At 46.9% G+C, this 21,352-nt stretch overlaps 1 protein-coding gene across 1 annotated transcript in view; it reads right to left on the bottom strand.

The window, feature by feature from the left end:
• The window catches only part of LOC121536374 (conserved oligomeric Golgi complex subunit 3), a 48,443-nt gene that overhangs the window by 14,691 nt on the left and 12,400 nt on the right, over positions 1-21,352 (bottom strand). Inside the window, exons 10-15 of the mRNA XM_045206472.1 lie at positions 19,247-19,338; positions 17,177-17,316; positions 15,371-15,403; positions 15,175-15,296; positions 11,226-11,325; positions 10,999-11,117 (exon numbers count right to left, since the gene is read on the bottom strand). Coding sequence (XP_045062407.1) covers positions 10,999-11,117; positions 11,226-11,325; positions 15,175-15,296; positions 15,371-15,403; positions 17,177-17,316; positions 19,247-19,338 — 606 coding nt within the window. The remainder of the gene's footprint in view (positions 1-10,998; positions 11,118-11,225; positions 11,326-15,174; positions 15,297-15,370; positions 15,404-17,176; positions 17,317-19,246; positions 19,339-21,352) is intronic.

The raw sequence follows: 21,352 nt of genomic DNA on the forward strand, positions 1-21,352 counted from the left end.
TGGACAGCATCAACACAGGGACAACACGGGGGACAACATCAACACAGGGACAACACGGGGGACAACATCAACACAGGGACAACAACACAGGGAACACATGGTGGACAGCATCAACACAGGGACAACACAAAGGACAACATCAACAAAGGGACAACACAGGGGACAACATCAACACAGGGACAACATGGTGGACAGCATCAACACAGGGACAACATCAACACAGGGAAAACATGAAGGACAGCATCAACACAGGGACAACATGGTGGATTACATCAACACGGTGGACAGATTCAACACAGGGACAACATCAACATAGGGACAACATGGTGGACAGCATCAACACAGGGACAACATCAACACAGGGACAACATGGTGGACAGCATCAACACAGGGGACAACATCAACACAGGTACAACATGGAGGACAGCATCAACACAGGGACAACATGGTGGACAGCATCAACACAGGGACAACATCAACACAGGGACAACATGGAGGACAGCATCAACACAGGGACAACACAGAGGACAACATCAACACAGGGACAACACAGGGGACAACATTAACACAGGGACAACATGGTGGACAGCATCAACATAGGGACAACATCAACACAGGGACAACATGGAGGACAGCATCAACACAGGGACAACATGGAGGAAAGCATCAACACGGTGGACAGCATCAACACAGGGACAACATCAACACAGGGACAACATGGTGGACAGCATCAACACAGGGACAACATGGGGGACAATATCAACACAGGGACAACACGGGGGACAACATCAACACAGGGACAACATGGTGGACAGCATCAACACAGGGGACAACATCAACACAGGGACAACATGGAGGGCAGCATCAACACAGGGACAACATGGTGGACAGCATCAACACAGGGACAACATGGGGGACAACAACAACACAGGGACAACAACACAGGGTAAACATGGTAGACAGCATCAACACGGAGGACAACATCAACACAGGGACAACACAGGGGACAACATCAACACAGGGACAACAACACAGGGTAAACATGGTAGACAGCATCAACACGGAGGACAGCATCAACACAGGGACAACATGGAGGACAGCATCAACACAGGGACAACATCAACACAGGGACAACACGGGGGACAGCATCAACACAGGGGACAACATCAACACAGGGACAACATGGAGGCCAGCATCAACATGGTGGACAGCATCAACACAGGGACAACATCAACATAGGGACAACATGGTGGACAGCATCAACACAGGGACAACACGGGGGACAACATCAACACAGGGACAACACGGGGGACAACATCAACACAGGGACAACACAGGGGACAACATCAACACAATGACAACATGGTGGACAGCATCAACACAGGGACAACACGGGGGACAACATCAACACAGGGACAAAAAAGGGGAACAACATCAACACAGGGACAACACGGGGGACAACATCAACACAGGGACAACACAGGGGACAACATCAACACAATGACAACATGGTGGACAGCATCAACACAGGGACAACATCAACACAGGGACAACATGGAGGACAGCATCAACACAGGGACAACATGGTGGATAGCATCAACACGGTGGACAGCATCAACACAGGGACAACATCAACACAGGGACAACATGGTGGACAGCATCAACACAGGGACAACATGGAGGACAGCATCAACACAGGGACAACATCAACACAGGGACAACACGGGGGACAGCATCAACACAGGGGACAACATCAACACAGGGACAACATGGAGGCCAGCATCAACATGGTGGACAGCATCAACACAGGGACAACATCAACATAGGGACAACATGGTGGACAGCATCAACACAGGGACAACACGGGGGACAACATCAACACAGGGACAACACGGGGGACAACATCAACACAGGGACAACATGGTGGACAGCATCAACACAGTGACAACACAAAGGACAACATCAACACTGGGACAACACAGGGGACAACATCAACATGGTGGACAGCATCAACACAGGGACAACATCAACACAGGGACAACATGGTGGACAGCATCAACACAGGTACAACATGGTTGACAGCATCAACACAGGGACAACACGGGGGACAACATCAACACAGGGACAACATGGTGGACAGCATCAACACAGGGGACAACATCAACACAGGTACAACATGGAGGACAGCATCAACACAGGGACAACATGGTGGACAGCATCAACACAGGGAACACACCAACACAGGGACAACATGGAGGACAGCATCAACACAGGGACAACACGGAGGACAACATCAACAGAGGGACAACACAGGGGACAACATTAACACCGGGACAACATGGTGGACAGCATCAACATAGGGACAACATCAACACAGGGACAACATGGAGGACAGCATCAACACAGGGACAACATGGAGGAAAGCATCAACACGGTGGACAGCATCAACACAGGGACAACATCAACACAGGGACAACATGGTGGACAGCATCAACACAGGGACAACATGGGGGACAACATCAACACAGGGACAACACGGGGGACAACATCAACACAGGGACAACATGGTGGACAGCATCAACACAGGGGACAACATCAACACAGGGACAACATGGAGGACAGCATCAACACAGGGACAACATGGTGGACAGCATCAACACAGGGACAACATGGGGGACAACAACAACACAGGGACAACATGGAGGACAGCATCAACATCAACAGAGGGACAACATGGTGGACAGCATCAACACGGTGGACAGCATCAACACAGGGACAACATCAACACAGGGACAACATGGTGGACAGCATCAACACAGGGACAACATCAACACAGGGACAACATGGTGGACAGCATCAACACAGGGACAACATGGTTGACAGCATCAACACAGGGACAACACGGGGGACAACATCAACACAGGGACAACATGGTGGACAGCATCAACACAGGGGACAACTTCAACACAGGTACAACATGGAGGACAGCATCAACACAGGGACAACATGGTGGACAGCATCAACACAGGGAACACACCAACACAGGGACAACATGGAGGACAGCATCAACACAGGGACAACACGGAGGACAACATCAACAGAGGGACAACACAGGGGACAACATTAACACAGGGACAACATGGTGGACAGCATCAACATAGGGACAACATCAACACAGGGACAACATGGAGGACAGCATCAACACAGGGACAACATGGAGGAAAGCATCAACACGGTGGACAGCATCAACACAGGGACAACATCAACACAGGGACAACATGGTGGACAGCATCAACACAGGGACAACATGGGGGACAACATCAACACAGGGACAACACGGGGGACAACATCAACACAGGGACAACATGGTGGACAGCATCAACACAGGGGACAACATCAACACAGGGACAACATGGAGGACAGCATCAACACAGGGACAACATGGTGGACAGCATCAACACAGGGACAACATGGGGGACAACAACAACACAGGGACAACATGGAGGACAGCATCAACATCAACAGAGGGACAACATGGTGGACAGCATCAACACGGTGGACAGCATCAACACAGGGACAACATGGTGGACAGCATCAACACAGGTACAACATGGAGGACAGCATCAACACAGGGACAACATGGTGGACAGCATCAACACGGTGGACAGCATCAACACAGGGACAACATGGTGGACAGCATCAACACAGGTACAACATGGAGGACAGCATCAACACAGGGACAACATGGAGGACAGCATCAACACAGGGACAACATGGTGGACGGCATCAACATGGAGGACAGCATCAACACAGGGACAACATGGAGGACAGCATCAACATGGAGGACAGCATCAACACAGGGACAACATGGTGGACAGCATCAACACAGGGACAACATGGTGGACAGCATCAACACAGGGACAACATGGGGGACAGCATCAACACAGGGACAACATGGGGGACGGCATCAACACAGGTACAACATGGAGGACAGCATCAACACAGGGACAACATGGAGGTCAGCATCAACACAGGGACAACATGGTGGACAGCATCAACACAGGGACAACATGGTGGACAGCATCAACACAGGGACAACATGGGGGACAGCATCAACACAGGGACAACACGGGGGACAACATCAACACAGGGACAAAAAAGGGGAACAACATCAACACAGGGACAACACGGGGGACAACAACACAGGGACAACACAGGGGACAACATCAACAGAATGACAACATGGTGGACAGCATCAACACAGGGACAACATCAACACAGGGACAACATGGAGGACAGCATCAACACAGGGACAACATGGTGGATAGCATCAACACGGTGGACAGCATCAACACAGGGACAACATCAACACAGGGACAACATGGTGGACAGCATCAACACAGGGACAACATGGAGGACAGCATCAACACAGGGACAACATCAACACAGGGACAACACGGGGGACAGCATCAACACAGGGGACAACATCAACACAGGGACAACATGGAGGCCAGCATCAACATGGTGGACAGCATCAACACAGGGACAACATCAACATAGGGACAACATGGTGGACAGCATCAACACAGGGACAACACGGGGGACAACATCAACACAGGGACAACACGGGGGACAACATCAACACAGGGACAACAACACAGGGACAACATGGTGGACAGCATCAACACAGTGACAACACAAAGGACAACATCAACACTGGGACAACACAGGGGACAACATCAACATGGTGGACAGCATCAACACAGGGACAACATCAACACAGGGACAACATGGTGGACAGCATCAACACAGGGACAACATGGTTGACAGCATCAACACAGGGACAACACGGGGGACAACATCAACACAGGGACAACATGGTGGACAGCATCAACACAGGGGACAACATCAACACAGGTACAACATGGAGGACAGCATCAACACAGGGACAACATGGTGGACAGCATCAACACAGGGAACACACCAACACAGGGACAACATGGAGGACAGCATCAACACAGGGACAACACGGAGGACAACATCAACAGAGGGACAACACAGGGGACAACATTAACACCGGGACAACATGGTGGACAGCATCAACATAGGGACAACATCAACACAGGGACAACATGGAGGACAGCATCAACACAGGGACAACATGGAGGAAAGCATCAACACGGTGGACAGCATCAACACAGGGACAACATCAACACAGGGACAACATGGTGGACAGCATCAACACAGGGACAACATGGGGACAACATCAACACAGGGACAACACGGGGGACAACATCAACACAGGGACAACATGGTGGACAGCATCAACACAGGGGACAACATCAACACAGGGACAACATGGAGGACAGCATCAACACAGGGACAACATGGTGGACAGCATCAACACAGGGACAACATGGGGGACAACAACAACACAGGGACAACATGGAGGACAGCATCAACATCAACAGAGGGACAACATGGTGGACAGCATCAACACGGTGGACAGCATCAACACAGGGACAACATCAACACAGGGACAACATGGTGGACAGCATCAACACAGGGACAACATCAACACAGGGACAACATGGTGGACAGCATCAACACAGGGACAACATGGTTGACAGCATCAACACAGGGACAACACGGGGGACAACATCAACACAGGGACAACATGGTGGACAGCATCAACACAGGGGACAACTTCAACACAGGTACAACATGGAGGACAGCATCAACACAGGGACAACATGGTGGACAGCATCAACACAGGGAACACACCAACACAGGGACAACATGGAGGACAGCATCAACACAGGGACAACACGGAGGACAACATCAACAGAGGGACAACACAGGGGACAACATTAACACAGGGACAACATGGTGGACAGCATCAACATAGGGACAACATCAACACAGGGACAACATGGAGGACAGCATCAACACAGGGACAACATGGAGGAAAGCATCAACACGGTGGACAGCATCAACACAGGGACAACATCAACACAGGGACAACATGGTGGACAGCATCAACACAGGGACAACATGGGGGACAACATCAACACAGGGACAACACGGGGGACAACATCAACACAGGGACAACATGGTGGACAGCATCAACACAGGGGACAACATCAACACAGGGACAACATGGAGGACAGCATCAACACAGGGACAACATGGTGGACAGCATCAACACAGGGACAACATGGGGGACAACAACAACACAGGGACAACATGGAGGACAGCATCAACATCAACAGAGGGACAACATGGTGGACAGCATCAACACGGTGGACAGCATCAACACAGGGACAACATGGTGGACAGCATCAACACAGGTACAACATGGAGGACAGCATCAACACAGGGACAACATGGTGGACAGCATCAACACGGTGGACAGCATCAACACAGGGACAACATGGTGGACAGCATCAACACAGGTACAACATGGAGGACAGCATCAACACAGGGACAACATGGAGGACAGCATCAACACAGGGACAACATGGTGGACGGCATCAACATGGAGGACAGCATCAACACAGGGACAACATGGAGGACAGCATCAACATGGAGGACAGCATCAACACAGGGACAACATGGTGGACAGCATCAACACAGGGACAACATGGTGGACAGCATCAACACAGGGACAACATGGGGGACAGCATCAACACAGGGACAACATGGGGGACGGCATCAACACAGGTACAACATGGAGGACAGCATCAACACAGGGACAACATGGAGGAAAGCATCAACACGGTGGACAGCATCAACACAGGGACAACATCAACACAGGGACAACATGGTGGACAGCATCAACACAGGGACAACATGGGGGACAACATCAACACAGGGACAACACGGGGGACAACATCAACACAGGGACAACATGGTGGACAGCATCAACACAGGGGACAACATCAACACAGGGACAACATGGAGGACAGCATCAACACAGGGACAACATGGTGGACAGCATCAACACAGGGACAACATGGGGGACAACAACAACACAGGGACAACATGGAGGACAGCATCAACATCAACAGAGGGACAACATGGTGGACAGCATCAACACGGTGGACAGCATCAACACAGGGACAACATGGTGGACAGCATCAACACAGGTACAACATGGAGGACAGCATCAACACAGGGACAACATGGTGGACAGCATCAACACGGTGGACAGCATCAACACAGGGACAACATGGTGGACAGCATCAACACAGGTACAACATGGAGGACAGCATCAACACAGGGACAACATGGAGGACAGCATCAACACAGGGACAACATGGTGGACGGCATCAACATGGAGGACAGCATCAACACAGGGACAACATGGAGGACAGCATCAACATGGAGGACAGCATCAACACAGGGACAACATGGTGGACAGCATCAACACAGGGACAACATGGTGGACAGCATCAACACAGGGACAACATGGGGGACAGCATCAACACAGGGACAACATGGGGGACGGCATCAACACAGGTACAACATGGAGGACAGCATCAACACAGGGACAACATGGAGGTCAGCATCAACACAGGGACAACATGGTGGACAGCATCAACACAGGGACAACATGGTGGACAGCATCAACACAGGGACAACATGGGGGACAGCATCAACACAGGGACAACATGGGGGACGGCATCAACACAGGGACAACATGGGGGACAACATCAACACAGGGACAACACGGGGGACAACATCAACACAGGGACAACATCAACATAGGGACAACATGGTGGACAGCATCAACACAGGGACAACACGGGGGACAACATCAACACAGGGACAACACGGGGGACAACATCAACACAGGGACAACATCAACACAGGGACAACATGGGGGACGGCATCAACACAGGGACAACATGGGGGACAACATCAACACAGGGACAACACGGGGGACAACATCAACACAGGGACAACATGGTGGACAGCATCAACACAGGGACAACACGGGGGACAACATCAACACAGGGACAACATCAACACAGGGACAACATGGGGGACAGCATCAACACAGGGACAACATGGGGGACAACATCAACACAGGGACAACACGGGGGACAACATCAACACAGGGACAACATGGTGGACAGCATCAACACAGGGGACAACATCAACACAGGGACAACATGGAGGACAGCATCAACACAGGGACAACATGGTGGACAGCATCAACACAGGGACAACATGGGGGACAACAACAACACAGGGACAACATGGAGGACAGCATCAACATCAACAGAGGGACAACATGGTGGACAGCATCAACACGGTGGACAGCATCAACACAGGGACAACATGGTGGACAGCATCAACACAGGTACAACATGGAGGACAGCATCAACACAGGGACAACATGGTGGACAGCATCAACACGGTGGACAGCATCAACACAGGGACAACATGGTGGACAGCATCAACACAGGTACAACATGGAGGACAGCATCAACACAGGGACAACATGGAGGACAGCATCAACACAGGGACAACATGGTGGACGGCATCAACATGGAGGACAGCATCAACACAGGGACAACATGGAGGACAGCATCAACATGGAGGACAGCATCAACACAGGGACAACATGGTGGACAGCATCAACACAGGGACAACATGGTGGACAGCATCAACACAGGGACAACATGGGGGACAACATCAACACAGGGACAACATGGGGGACGGCATCAACACAGGTACAACATGGAGGACAGCATCAACACAGGGACAACATGGAGGACAGCATCAACACAGGGACAACATGGTGGACAGCATCAACACAGGGACAACATGGTGGACAGCATCAACACAGGGACAACATGGGGGACAGCATCAACACAGGGACAACATGGGGGACGGCATCAACACAGGGACAACATGGGGGACAACATCAACACAGGGACAACACGGGGGACAACATCAACACAGGGACAACATCAACATAGGGACAACATGGTGGACAGCATCAACACAGGGACAACACGGGGGACAACATCAACACAGGGACAACACGGGGGACAACATCAACACAGGGACAACATCAACACAGGGACAACATGGGGGACGGCATCAACACAGGGACAACACGGAGGACAACATCAACACAGGGACAACACAGGGGACAACATTAACACAGGGACAACATGGTGGACAGCATCAACATAGGGACAACATGGAGGACAGCATCAACACAGGGACAACATGGAGGAAAGCATCAACACGGTGGACAGCATCAACACAGGGACAACATCAACACAGGGACAACATGGTGGACAGCATCAACACAGGGACAACATGGGGGACAACATCAACACAGGGACAACACGGGGGACAACATCAACACAGGGACAACATGGTGGACAGCATCAACACAGGGGACAACATCAACACAGGGACAACATGGAGGACAGCATCAACACAGGGACAACATGGTGGACAGCATCAACACAGGGACAACATGGGGGACAACAACAACACAGGGACAACATGGTGGACAGCATCAACACGGTGGACAGCATCAACACAGGGACAACATCAACACAGGGACAACATGGTGGACAGCATCAACACAGGGACAACATGGGGGACAACATCAACACAGGTACAACATGGAGGACAGCATCAACACAGGTACAACATGGAGGACAGCATCAACACAGGGACAACATGGAGGACAGCATCAACACAGGGACAACATGGTGGACGGCATCAACATGGAGGACAGCATCAACAAAGGGACAATATGGTGGACAGCATCAACATGGAGGACGGCATCAACACAGGGACAACATGGAGGACAGCATCAACATGGAGGACAGCATCAACACAGGGACAACATGGTGGACAGCATCAACACAGGGACAACATGGTGGACAGCATCAACACAGGGACAACATGGGGGACGGCATCAACACAGGGACAACATGGGGGACGGCATCAACACAGGGACAACATGGGGGACGGCATCAACACAGGGACAACACGGGGGACAACATCAACACAGGGACAACATGGGGGACAGCATCAACACAGGGACAACATGGGGACAGCATCAACACAGGGACAACGTGGGGGACGGCCTCAACACAGGGACAACATGGTGGACGGCCTCAACACAGGGACAACATGGTGGACGGCCTCAACACAGGGACAACATGGAGGACAGCATCAACACAGGGACAACACGGGGGACAACATCAACACAGGGACAATCAATCATCATCATTTTATTTTATATAGCCCTTCTTACATCACAATATTAACACTTACAACCAACACTCACACGGGGGACAACATCAACACAGGGACAACATCAACACAGGGACAACATGGAGGACAGCATCAACACAGGGACAACATGGAGGAAAGCATCAACACGGTGGACAGCATCAACACAGGGACAACATCAACACAGGGACAACATGGTGGACAGCATCAACACAGGGACAACATGGGGGACAACATCAACACAGGGACAACACGGGGGACAACATCAACACAGGGACAACATGGTGGACAGCATCAACACAGGGGACAACATCAACACAGGGACAACATGGAGGACAGCATCAACACAGGGACAACATGGTGGACAGCATCAACACAGGGACAACATGGGGGACGGCCTCAACACAGGGACAACATGGTGGACGGCCTCAACACAGGGACAACATGGAGGACAGCATCAACACAGAGACAACATGGGGGACGGCCTCAACACAGGGACAACATGGTGGACGGCCTCAACACAGGGACAACATGGTGGACGGCATTAACACAGGGACAACATGGTGGACAGCAGTGTAGGGAAAGCAGGAGGACAGGTCAAATACTCCCATCATGCAATGGACTAGGCTCATGATTCATTCATATGCCTGTATCGTTTGTCATGCCTATATTATCTCATATTTGGAAGAGTAAACATGCCAAATGGCAGATAAGCCAAGTCCTCACATCTATACACCTGTAGAGCTTGGATAAGCAGACCAGCGTCCGTCTGACTGTGGGGTACCACATGCCATGCAGGTCAGCGGGAGAGATGGATGGTTGCAAGCGGGACGAGTCTATCCTACCTGTAAGCAAGGAACAGAAAGAGAGTAGGAGTGTACAACAGTAAGACCATTCATAACTTAGAAAGAAAAAAAAATCCTCTCCACCTTCATTTGTAAACGCTGACTTACTGGCTCTCCTGCCCTCTGGGTATTCAAGCTGCACGTCAGAGAACGAGGACTCGTGGGCCATTAGCTTAATCTGCTCTTCCTTCAGGCTCTGGGCGATTTTCTGTAAAGAGAGATTGATTACAAACATGCGTCTTTGTTTTGTATTGAGGACAGCTGCAGGTAGAAGTTGCCCATAGGCACAGATCTAGGATCAGCACACCTTCCCCAAATCTTAACCATTAGGGGGGTTTGTAAGAGCAATCTCCAGGTAAACAATAGAGAGGTGCAGCAGCAGATAAAGTCAATCATAAATTAATATGGTTTATTATAAGGATGGGCATTAGACATTTTGACTGTTCGAGAACTCTAATTATTTTTTTGTTGAGTACTAGAATTAAAAAATTATATTTTCAGAACAAGGCCTGCACTAGAAACAAATGTGTATTTATCTATATACCAAAAGATCGCTTACAATGCTTAATTTATCATAACCATTACAGATAACAAATCCTAATTGCTAAATTGCCCCATATATATATATATATATATATATATATATAGGGCAATACACACAGTATATAAATAATTAGTCAATAAAAAAGTGCCATTTAAGATTAATTTATATAACATCATGGAACACAATCTGTAATATCAACTGGTTATATTATATTGTGGAAGACAATCTGTAATATCAACTGGTTATATTACAGTTGAACTCGGAAGTTTACATACACCTTAGCCAAATACATTTAAACTCAGTTTTTCACAATTCCTGACATTTAATCCTAGTTAACGTTCCCTGTTTTAGGTCTGTTAGGATCACCACTTTATTTTAAGAATGTGAAATGTCAGAATAATAGTAGAGAGAACGATTTATTTCAGCTTTTATTTCTTTCATCATATTCCCAGTGGATCAGATGTTTACATACACTTAATTAGTATTTGGTAGCATTGCCTTTAAATTGTTTAACTTGGGTCAAACGTTTCGGGTAGCCTTCCACAAGCTTCCCACAATAAGTTGGGTGAATTTTGGCCCATTCCTCCTGACAGAGCTGGTGTAACTGAGTCAGGTTTGTAGGCCTCCTTGCTCGCACACGCTTTTTCAGTTCTGCCCACACATTTTCTATAGGATTGAGGTCAGGGCTTTGTGATGGCCACTCCAATACCTTGACTTTGTTGTCCTTAAGCCATTTTGCCACAACTTTGGAAGTCTGCTTGGGGTCATTGTCCATTTGGAAGACCCATTTGCGACCAAGCTTTAACTTCCTGACTGATGTCTTGAGATGTTGCTTCAATATATCCACATAATTTTCCTTCCTCATGATGCCATCTGTTTTGTGAAGTGCACCAGTCCCTCCTGCAGCAAAGCACCCCCACAGCATGATGCTGCCACCCCCGTGCTTCACGGTTGGGATGGTGTTCTTCGTCTTGCAAGCGTTCCCCTTTTTCCTCCAAACATAACGATGGTCATTATAGCCAAACAGTTCTATTTTTGTTTCATCAGACCAGAGGACATTTCTCCAAAAAGTACGATCTTTGTCCCCATGTGCAGTTGCAAACCGTAGTCTGGCTTTTTAATGGCGGTTTTGGAGCAGTGGCTTCTTCCTTGCTAAGCGGCCTTTCAGGTTATGTCGATATAGGATTCGTTTTAATGTGGATATAGATACTTTTGTACCCGTTTCCTCCAGCATCTTCACAAGGTCCTTTGCTGTTGTTCTGGGATTGATTTGCACTTTTCACACCAAAGTACGTTCATCTCTAGGAGACAGAACGCGTCTCCTTCCCTATGACGGCTGCGTGGTCCCATGGTGTTTATACTTGAGTACTATTGTTTGTACAGATGAACGTGGTACCTTCAGGCATTTGGAAATTGCTCCTAAGGATGAACCAGACTAATACATCCACAGGTACACCTCCAATTGACTAAAATTATGTCAATTAGCCTATCAGAAGCTTCTAAAGCCATGACATCATTTTCTGGAATTGTCCAAGCTGTTTAAAGGCACAGTCAACTTTGTGTATGTAAACTTCTGACCCACTGGTATTGTGATACAGTGAATTATAAGTGAAATAATCTGTCTGTAAACAATTGTTGTAAAAATTACTTGTGTCATGCACAAAGTAGATGTCCTAACCGACTTGCCAAAACTATAGTTTGTTAACAAGAAATTTGTGGAGCGGTTGAAAAACGAGTTTTAAATGACTCCAAGTGTATGTAAACTTCCGACTTCAACTGTTTATCATGGAACACAATCTGTAATATCAACTGGTTATATGATATCGTGGAACACAATCTGTAATATCAACTGGTTATATGATATTGTGGAAGACAACCTGTAATATCAACTGGTTATATGATATTGTGGAAGACAACCTGTAATATCAACTGGTTATATGATATCGTGGAACACAATCTGTAATATCAACTGGTTATATGATATTGTGGAAGACAATCTTCAACAAGGTAGTAACCTCAGCAGTGGAGCTTGCTTGTAGAAGCCTGTGGCTGTGCTATGGACTAGCCTTGTTTTGTTCATTTAGCAGACAAGACGCTCTTATTCCCCGAGCCCTTATCACAGTCAAGACACACCTATTTTATAGTTTAAAAAAAGCATGTAATATAAACAGAGTAAAATGGAACAGAATATTTTTCCAAATGAAAAAAAGTTGCCAGTCCGAAATTATGTGCATCTCGTCCCAAGAACAGTTATTCTCAAAGAGTGACAATTTGAAACGGGGCTCAATTTGGTGATTTGAAAGGCAATTTTTTCAGGGTTACAAACCAAAATCGGTCTTATTTTTGATATACAGATGTTCAATTTAGTTTATTCTGCCTGTTCTTCTGAATATTCTTAATGGATGAACAATTCCACATTATAAGTTGGGTGGTTCAAGCCCTGAATGCTGATTGGCTGAAAGCTGTGGTATATCAGACCGTATACCATGGGTATGACAAAAAACATTTATTTTTACTGTTGTAATTATGTTGGTAAACAGTTTATAATAGCAATTAGGCACGTTGGGGGTTTGTGGTATATTGGCCATATACCACACTCCCTCGGGACTTATTGCTTAATTGAACGCTGCATGGTGATGAATTACAGCTACGACATCTATTTCCTGAGTAGGCATATGCTTAATGATTCTGATGAAAATACGCTGTCTTTATACATTTTATTGAGTGCGTATTTTCAGTGTGGAACCCGTCTATGTTTAGGGGGGTTTATAGGCAAACCAATTCTAAATGGCACTAGCAGTTTGCAAAGTAGCTTAAGTGGAAAATAGATGGGAAACAATTATTTAAAAACTGGAGCTCGTTGTTGGAACACATTTTCCTACTTCAAATCAACCAGCCCATTTTGAATTTGTGATAAAACGATCATAATTTGGCAAGGAATGTAGCTTGTGTATCCCATCAGTTAGATACGTTTCCATAGGCATTTAGTTCTGTAGGCCTAACGGGAGCTTGTGTGCGCACTCAGCATCCGTGTGGAGAGGGAGCGGTCGGAAGGTAATTGAGTGAATGATACACGGAGGGGAAAGGGAATTTAGTGAGAACGGTGTGACGCTTGGCTTGGTTTCTTTTTTTGTTGTGCCCCGCAAATGCACATGTACAAAATGGAACACTAGAGTCAAAGCAAATTAACATTGTCTTCAAGACAAAATGTCACTTGCCCGTTCGGGCAGACACAAAGCACATTCCACCAAATAGTTTTACAGTATTCTTATTATCTCTGGTTAAAGAGATGTGTCCTCAGTCCTTGTACCTCCTTGTCAATCACTATCAACAGAACACTGCACAAACAGAACACTGGAAATATTACAGAACGGGAACATTGTGTTAATCACTCTTAACTGTATTAATGTTCAATATTCCCATTACAAGGGGAAACTAAAAAAACAGACCTTAGATTAGTATATAGGGGCAACTTCCTCCTACTGACTGAAAACAGCAGTCAGACAGACGCACCTCCATCATCTCCAGTTGTTCAGGATAGGCCAGGTCTCCGGGGGCGGGGTTGTTTCCGATGATGTCAGTCTGGATGTAGATGTGTGTCCTGTAGACCAGCCTCTCCTGGACGTCCTCCTCTCCTGGATGTCCTCCACTCCTGGACGTCCTCCTCTCCTGGACGTCCTCCTCTCCTGGACGTCCTCCTCTCCTGGACGTCCTCCAGCGTCAAACGCCCCCAGCTGACCAGCTACACACACACACACACAATGAGGTCATACATTTCTACTCAGCCTGCTTACACACCCTCACTTTTAGAAATAAATATAATACCCTAGGAATGTTTTACATGTTGACGTGTAGGCCTATACACTGCTCTCTGAAAATACGTTATGATAAATATGTAACATACTGACTAGTTCACTATACACTGACAAAGACATAATCAGTCTATAATTTTAATGGTAGGTTTATTTGAACAGTGAGAGACAGAATAACAACAACAAAATCCAGAAAAACGCATGTCAGAAATGTTATAAATTGATTTGCATTTTAATGACGGAAATAAGTATTTGACCCCTCTGCAAAACATGACTTAGTACTTGGTGGCAAAACCCTTGTTGGCAATCACAGAGGTCAGACGTTTCTTGTAGTTGGCCACCAGGTTTGCACACATCTCAGGAGGGATTTTGTTCCACTCCTCTTTGCAGATCTTCTCCAAGTCATTAAGGTTTCGAGGCTGACGTTTGGCAACTCGAACCTTCAGCTCCCTCCACAGATTTTCTATGGGATTAAGGTCTGGAGACTGGCTAGGCCACTCCAGGACCTTAATGTGCTTCTTCTTGAGCCACTCCTTTGTTGCCTTGGCCGTGTGTTTTGGGTCATTGTCATGCTGGAATACCCATCCACGACCCATTTTCAATCCCCTGGCTGAGGGAAGGAGGTTCTCACCCAAGATTTGACGGTACATGGCCCCGTCCATCATCCCGTTGATGCGGTGAAGTTGTCCTGTCCCCTTAGCAGAAAAACACCCCCAAAGCATAATGTTTCCACCTCCATGTTTGACGGTGGGGATGGTGTTCTTGGGGTCATAGGCAGCATTCCACCTCCTCCAAACACGGCGAGTTGAGTTGATGCCAAAGAGCTCGATTTTGGTCTCATCTGACCACAACACTTTCACCCAGTTCTCCTCTGAATCATTCAGATGTTCATTGGCAAACTTCAGACGGGCCTGTATATGTGCTTTCTTGAGCAGGGGGACCTTGTGGGCGCTGCAGGATTTCAGTCCTTCACGGCGTAGTGTGTTACCAATTGTTTTCTTGGTGACTATGGTCCCAGCTGCCTTGAGATCATTGACAAGATCCTCCCGTGTAGTTCTGGGCTGATTCCTCACCGTTCTCATGATCATTGCAACTCCACGAGGTGAGATCTTGCATGGAGCCCCAGGCCGAGGGAGATTGACAGTTATTTTGTGTTTCTTCCATTTGCGAATAATCGCACCAACTGTTGTCACCTTCTCACCAAGCTGCTTGGCAATGGTCTTGTAGCCCATTCCAGCCTTGTGTAGGTCTACAATCTTGTCCCTGACATCCTTGGAGAGCTCTTTGGTCTTGGCCATGGTGGAGAGTTTGGAATCTGATTGATTGATTGCTTCTGTGGACAGGTGTCTTTAATACAGGTAACAAACTGAGATTAGGAGCACTCCCTTTAAGAGTGTGCTCCTAATCTCAGTTTGTTACCTGTATAAAAGACACCTGGGAGCCAGAAATCTTTCTGATTGAGAGGGGGTCAAATACTCATTTCCCTCATTAAAATGCAAATCAATTTATAACATTTTTGACATGCGTTTTTCTGGATTTTTGTTGTTGTTATTCTGTCTCTCACTGTTCAAATAAACCTACCATTAAAATTATAGACTGATCATTTCTTTGTCAGTGGGCAAACGTACAAAATCAGCAGGGGATCAAATAGCTTGACGGTGAAAGTAACCAGAGGAGGGTCTTTGTATTGTGAGTGACAGTACTGTTGTTGTGGACGTGGTCATCCAGCATCTCATTATTTAGGATGCCACAGAGTTCTGACAGGGTCTCCAGGTGGATAACGTGGATGATGAACGGTCGCAGGACGTCATACAGCGACAGACACAGCTTCTCCAGCAGCCCACTGGAGAGGGGAGGGGTACGCTCCTTTACTTTTCAACCAGTGAGCAAAATACTCTAGTGAAATGACAGCATGTCCTCTGGGAAATGACAGTATGTCCTCTGGGAAATGACAGCGTGTCCTCTGGGAAATGACAGTATGTTGAAAATGCATTTCTTCTACAAGAGAGAAACACTAGCTAGTATCTGAGAAGTTTAGATGCATGTTTTCATCTCACTGTGTAGAATTTTACAGCTGCCCGTTGTCAATTCAACAGTAAAGCCATCAGGTGTTGAATGTTGAAAGAAAAAAAAGAAAAAAAAGAAAAAGAAAAAAAGGAAAGAAAATCAAATAAAAGGATTGAGAATACTAACCAGGAAATACCAATTCATCTGAGCCTTTCCTTCACCTTTCCTAGACTGTATTTATTGTAGTCTAGGTGTGGGTTTGGAGACAGTACTTACTCTAGTCTAGGTGTGGGTTTGGAGACAGTACTTACTCTAGTCTAGGTGTGGGTTTGGAAACAGTACTTACTGTAGTCTAGATGTGGGTTTGGAGACAGTACTTACTGTAGTCTAGGTGTGGGTTTGGAGACAGTACTTACTGTAGTCTAGGTGTGGGTTTGGAGACAGTACTTACTGTAGTCTAGGTGTGGGTTTGGAGACAGTACTTACTCTAGTCTAGGTGTGGGTTTGGAGACAGTACTTACTATAGTCTAGGTGTGGGTTTGGAGACAGTACTTACTCTAGTCTAGGTGTGGGTTTGGAGACAGTACTTACTCTAGTCTAGGTGTGGGTTTGGAGACAGGAGACAGTACTTACTGTAGTCTAGGTGTGGGTTTGGAGACAGTACTTACTCTAGTCTAGGTGTGGGTTTGGAGACAGTACTTATTCTAGTCTAGGTGTAGGTTTGGAGACAGGAGACAGTATTTACTCTAGGTGTAGGTTTGGAGACAGGAGACAGTACTTACTCTAGTCTAGATGTGGGTTTGGTGACAGTACTTACTCTAGGTGTGGGTTTGGAGACAGGAGACAGTACTTACTCTAGTCTAGGTGTGGGTTTGGAGACAGGAGACAGTACTTACTGTAGTCTAGGTGTGGGTTTGGAGACAGTACTTACTCTAGTCTAGGTGTGGGTTTGGAGACAGGAGACAGTACTTACTCTAGTCTAGGTGTGGGTTTGGAGCCAGTACTTACTCTAGTCTAGGTGTGGGTTTGGAGACAGGAGACAGTACTTACTGTAGTCTAGGTGTGGGTTTGGAGCCAGGAGACAGTACTTACTCTAGTCTAGATGTGGGTTTGGAGACAGTACTTACTCTAGTCTAGGTGTTTGGTTTGGAGACAGGAGACAGTACTTACTGTAGTCTAGGTGTGGGTTTGGAGACAGGAGACAGTACTTACTGTAGTCTAGGTGTGGGTTTGGAGCCAGGAGACAGTACTTACTGTAGTCTAGGTGTGGGTTTGGAGCCAGTACTTACTCTAGTCTAGGTGTTTGGTTTGGAGCCAGGAGACAGTACTTACTGTAGTCTAGGTGTGGGTTTGGAGACAGGAGACAGTACTTACTGTAGTCTAGGTGTGGGTTTGGAGCCAGGAGACAGTACTTACTGTAGTCTAGGTGTGGGTTTGGAGCCAGTACTTACTCTAGTCTAGGTGTGGGTTTGGAGACAGGAGACAGTACTTACTCTAGTCTAGATGTGGGTTTGGAAACAGTACTTACTCTAGTCTAGGTGTGGGTTTGGAGACAGTACTTACTGTAGTCTAGGTGTGGGTTTGGAGACAGGAGACAGTACTTACTGTAGTCTAGGTGTGGGTTTGGAGACAGGAGACAGTACTTACTGTAGTCTAGGTGTGGGTTTGGAGACAGTACTTACTGTAGTCTAGGTGTGGGTTTGGAGACAGGAGACAGTACTTACTGTAGTCTAGGTGTGGGTTTGGAGACAGGAGACAGTACTTACTGTAGTCTAGGTGTGGGTTTGGAGAAGAACTCAGCGTAGAGCCGGTGCTCATCCTGACAGACATGAACCATGAAGGCACAGCCACTACGCACCTGGGAGGAGAACACAGGACAAACAGACAACATTAGCACTGGCAAAACATGAAGGCTTCTCAGATAATATTTTTTAATTTCTGTAATGTGTTTGTACAGCATCTATGTAATTGTATCTGACAAATACAATCAATCAATCACACGTGAATGGATCTGAGTAAAATAGTGTGATCTTACTAATGCACAGTGGTCCTTGTTGTTTAACAGAGTGTGATCTCACTAATGCACAGTGGTCCTTGTTGTTTAACAGAGTGTGATCTCACTAATGCACAGTGGTCCTTGTTGTTTAACAGAGTGTGATCTCACTAATGCACAGCGGTCCTTGTTGTTTAACAGAGTGTGATCTCACTAATGCACAGCGGTCCTTGTTGTTTAACAGAGTGTGATCTTACTAATGCACAGCGGTCCTTGTTGTTTAACAGAGTGTGATCTCACTAATGCACAGTGGTCCTTGTAGTTTAACAGAGTGTGATCTCACTAATGCACAGTGGTCCTTGTTGTTTAACAGAGTGTGATCTCACTAATGCACAGTGGTCCTTGTTGTTTAACAGAGTGTGATCTCACTAATGCACAACGGTCCTTGTTGTTTAACAGAGTGTGATCTCACTAATGCACAGTGGTCCTTGTTGTTTAACAGAGTGTGATCTTACTAATGGACAGCGGTCCTTGTAGTTTAACAGAGTGTGATCTTACTAATGCACAGTGGTCCTTGTTGTTTAACAGAGTGTGATCTCACTAATGCACAGTGGTCCTTGTTGTTTAACAGAGTGTGATCTTACTAATGCACAGTGGTCCTTGTTGTTTAACAGAGTGTGATCTCACTAATGCACAGCGGTCCTTGTTGTTTAACAGAGTGTGATCTTACTAATGCACAACGGTCCTTGTTGTTTAACAGAGTGTGATCTCACTAATGCACAGTGGTCCTTGTTGTTTAACAGAGTGTGATCTTACTAATGCACAACGGTCCTTGTTGTTTAACAGAGTGTGATCTTACTAATGGACAGCGGTCCTTGTAGTTTAACAGAGTGTGATCTTACTAATGGACAGGGGTCCTTGTAGTTTAACAGAGTGTGATCTTACTAATGGGCAGTGGTCCTTGTAGTTTAACAGAGTGTGATCTCACTAATGCACAGCGGTCCTTGTTGTTTAACAGAGTGTGATCTCACTAATGCACAGTGGTCCTTGTTGTTTACCAGAGTGTGATCTCACTAATGGACAGGGGTCCTTGTTGTTTAACAGAGTGTGATCTCACTAATGGACAGGGGTCCTTGTTGTTTAACAGAGTGTGATCTCACTAATGCACAGCGGTCCTTGTTGTTTAACAGAGTGTGATCTTACTACTGCACAGTGGTCCTTGTAGTTTAACAGAGTGTGATCTTACTAATGGGCAGTGGTCCTTGTAGTTTAACAGAGTGTGATCTCACTAATGCACAGCGGTCCTTGTAGTTTAACAGAGTGTGATCTTACTAATGGACAGGGGTCCTTGTTGTTTAACAGAGTGTGATCTTACTAATGCACAGTGGTCCTTGTTGTTTAACAGAGTGTGATCTTACTAATGGACAGTGGTCCTTGTTGTTTAACAGAGTGTGATCTTACTAATGGACAGTGGTCCTTGTAGTTTAACAGAGTGTGATCTCACTAATGCACAGCGGTCCTTGTTGTTTAACAGAGTGTGATCTCACTAATGGACAGTGGTCCTTGTAGTTTAACAGAGTGTGATCTCACTAATGCACAGCGGTCCTTGTTGTTTAACAGAGTGTGATCTTACTAATGGACAGTGGTCCTTGTTGTTTAACAGAGTGTGATCTTACTAATGCACAACGGTCCTTGTTGTTTAACAGAGTGTGATCTCACTAATGGACAGTGGTCCTTGTAGTTTAACAGAGTGTGATCTCACTAATGCACAGCGGTCCTTGTTGTTTAACAGAGTGTGATCTCACTAATGCACAGCGGTCCTTGTTGTTTAACAGAGTGTGATCTTACTAATGGGCAGTGGTCCTTGTAGTTTAACAGA

The sequence above is a fragment of the Coregonus clupeaformis genome, chromosome 23, assembly GCF_020615455.1.
Source record: "Coregonus clupeaformis isolate EN_2021a chromosome 23, ASM2061545v1, whole genome shotgun sequence".
NCBI lineage: Eukaryota > Metazoa > Chordata > Actinopteri > Salmoniformes > Salmonidae > Coregonus > Coregonus clupeaformis.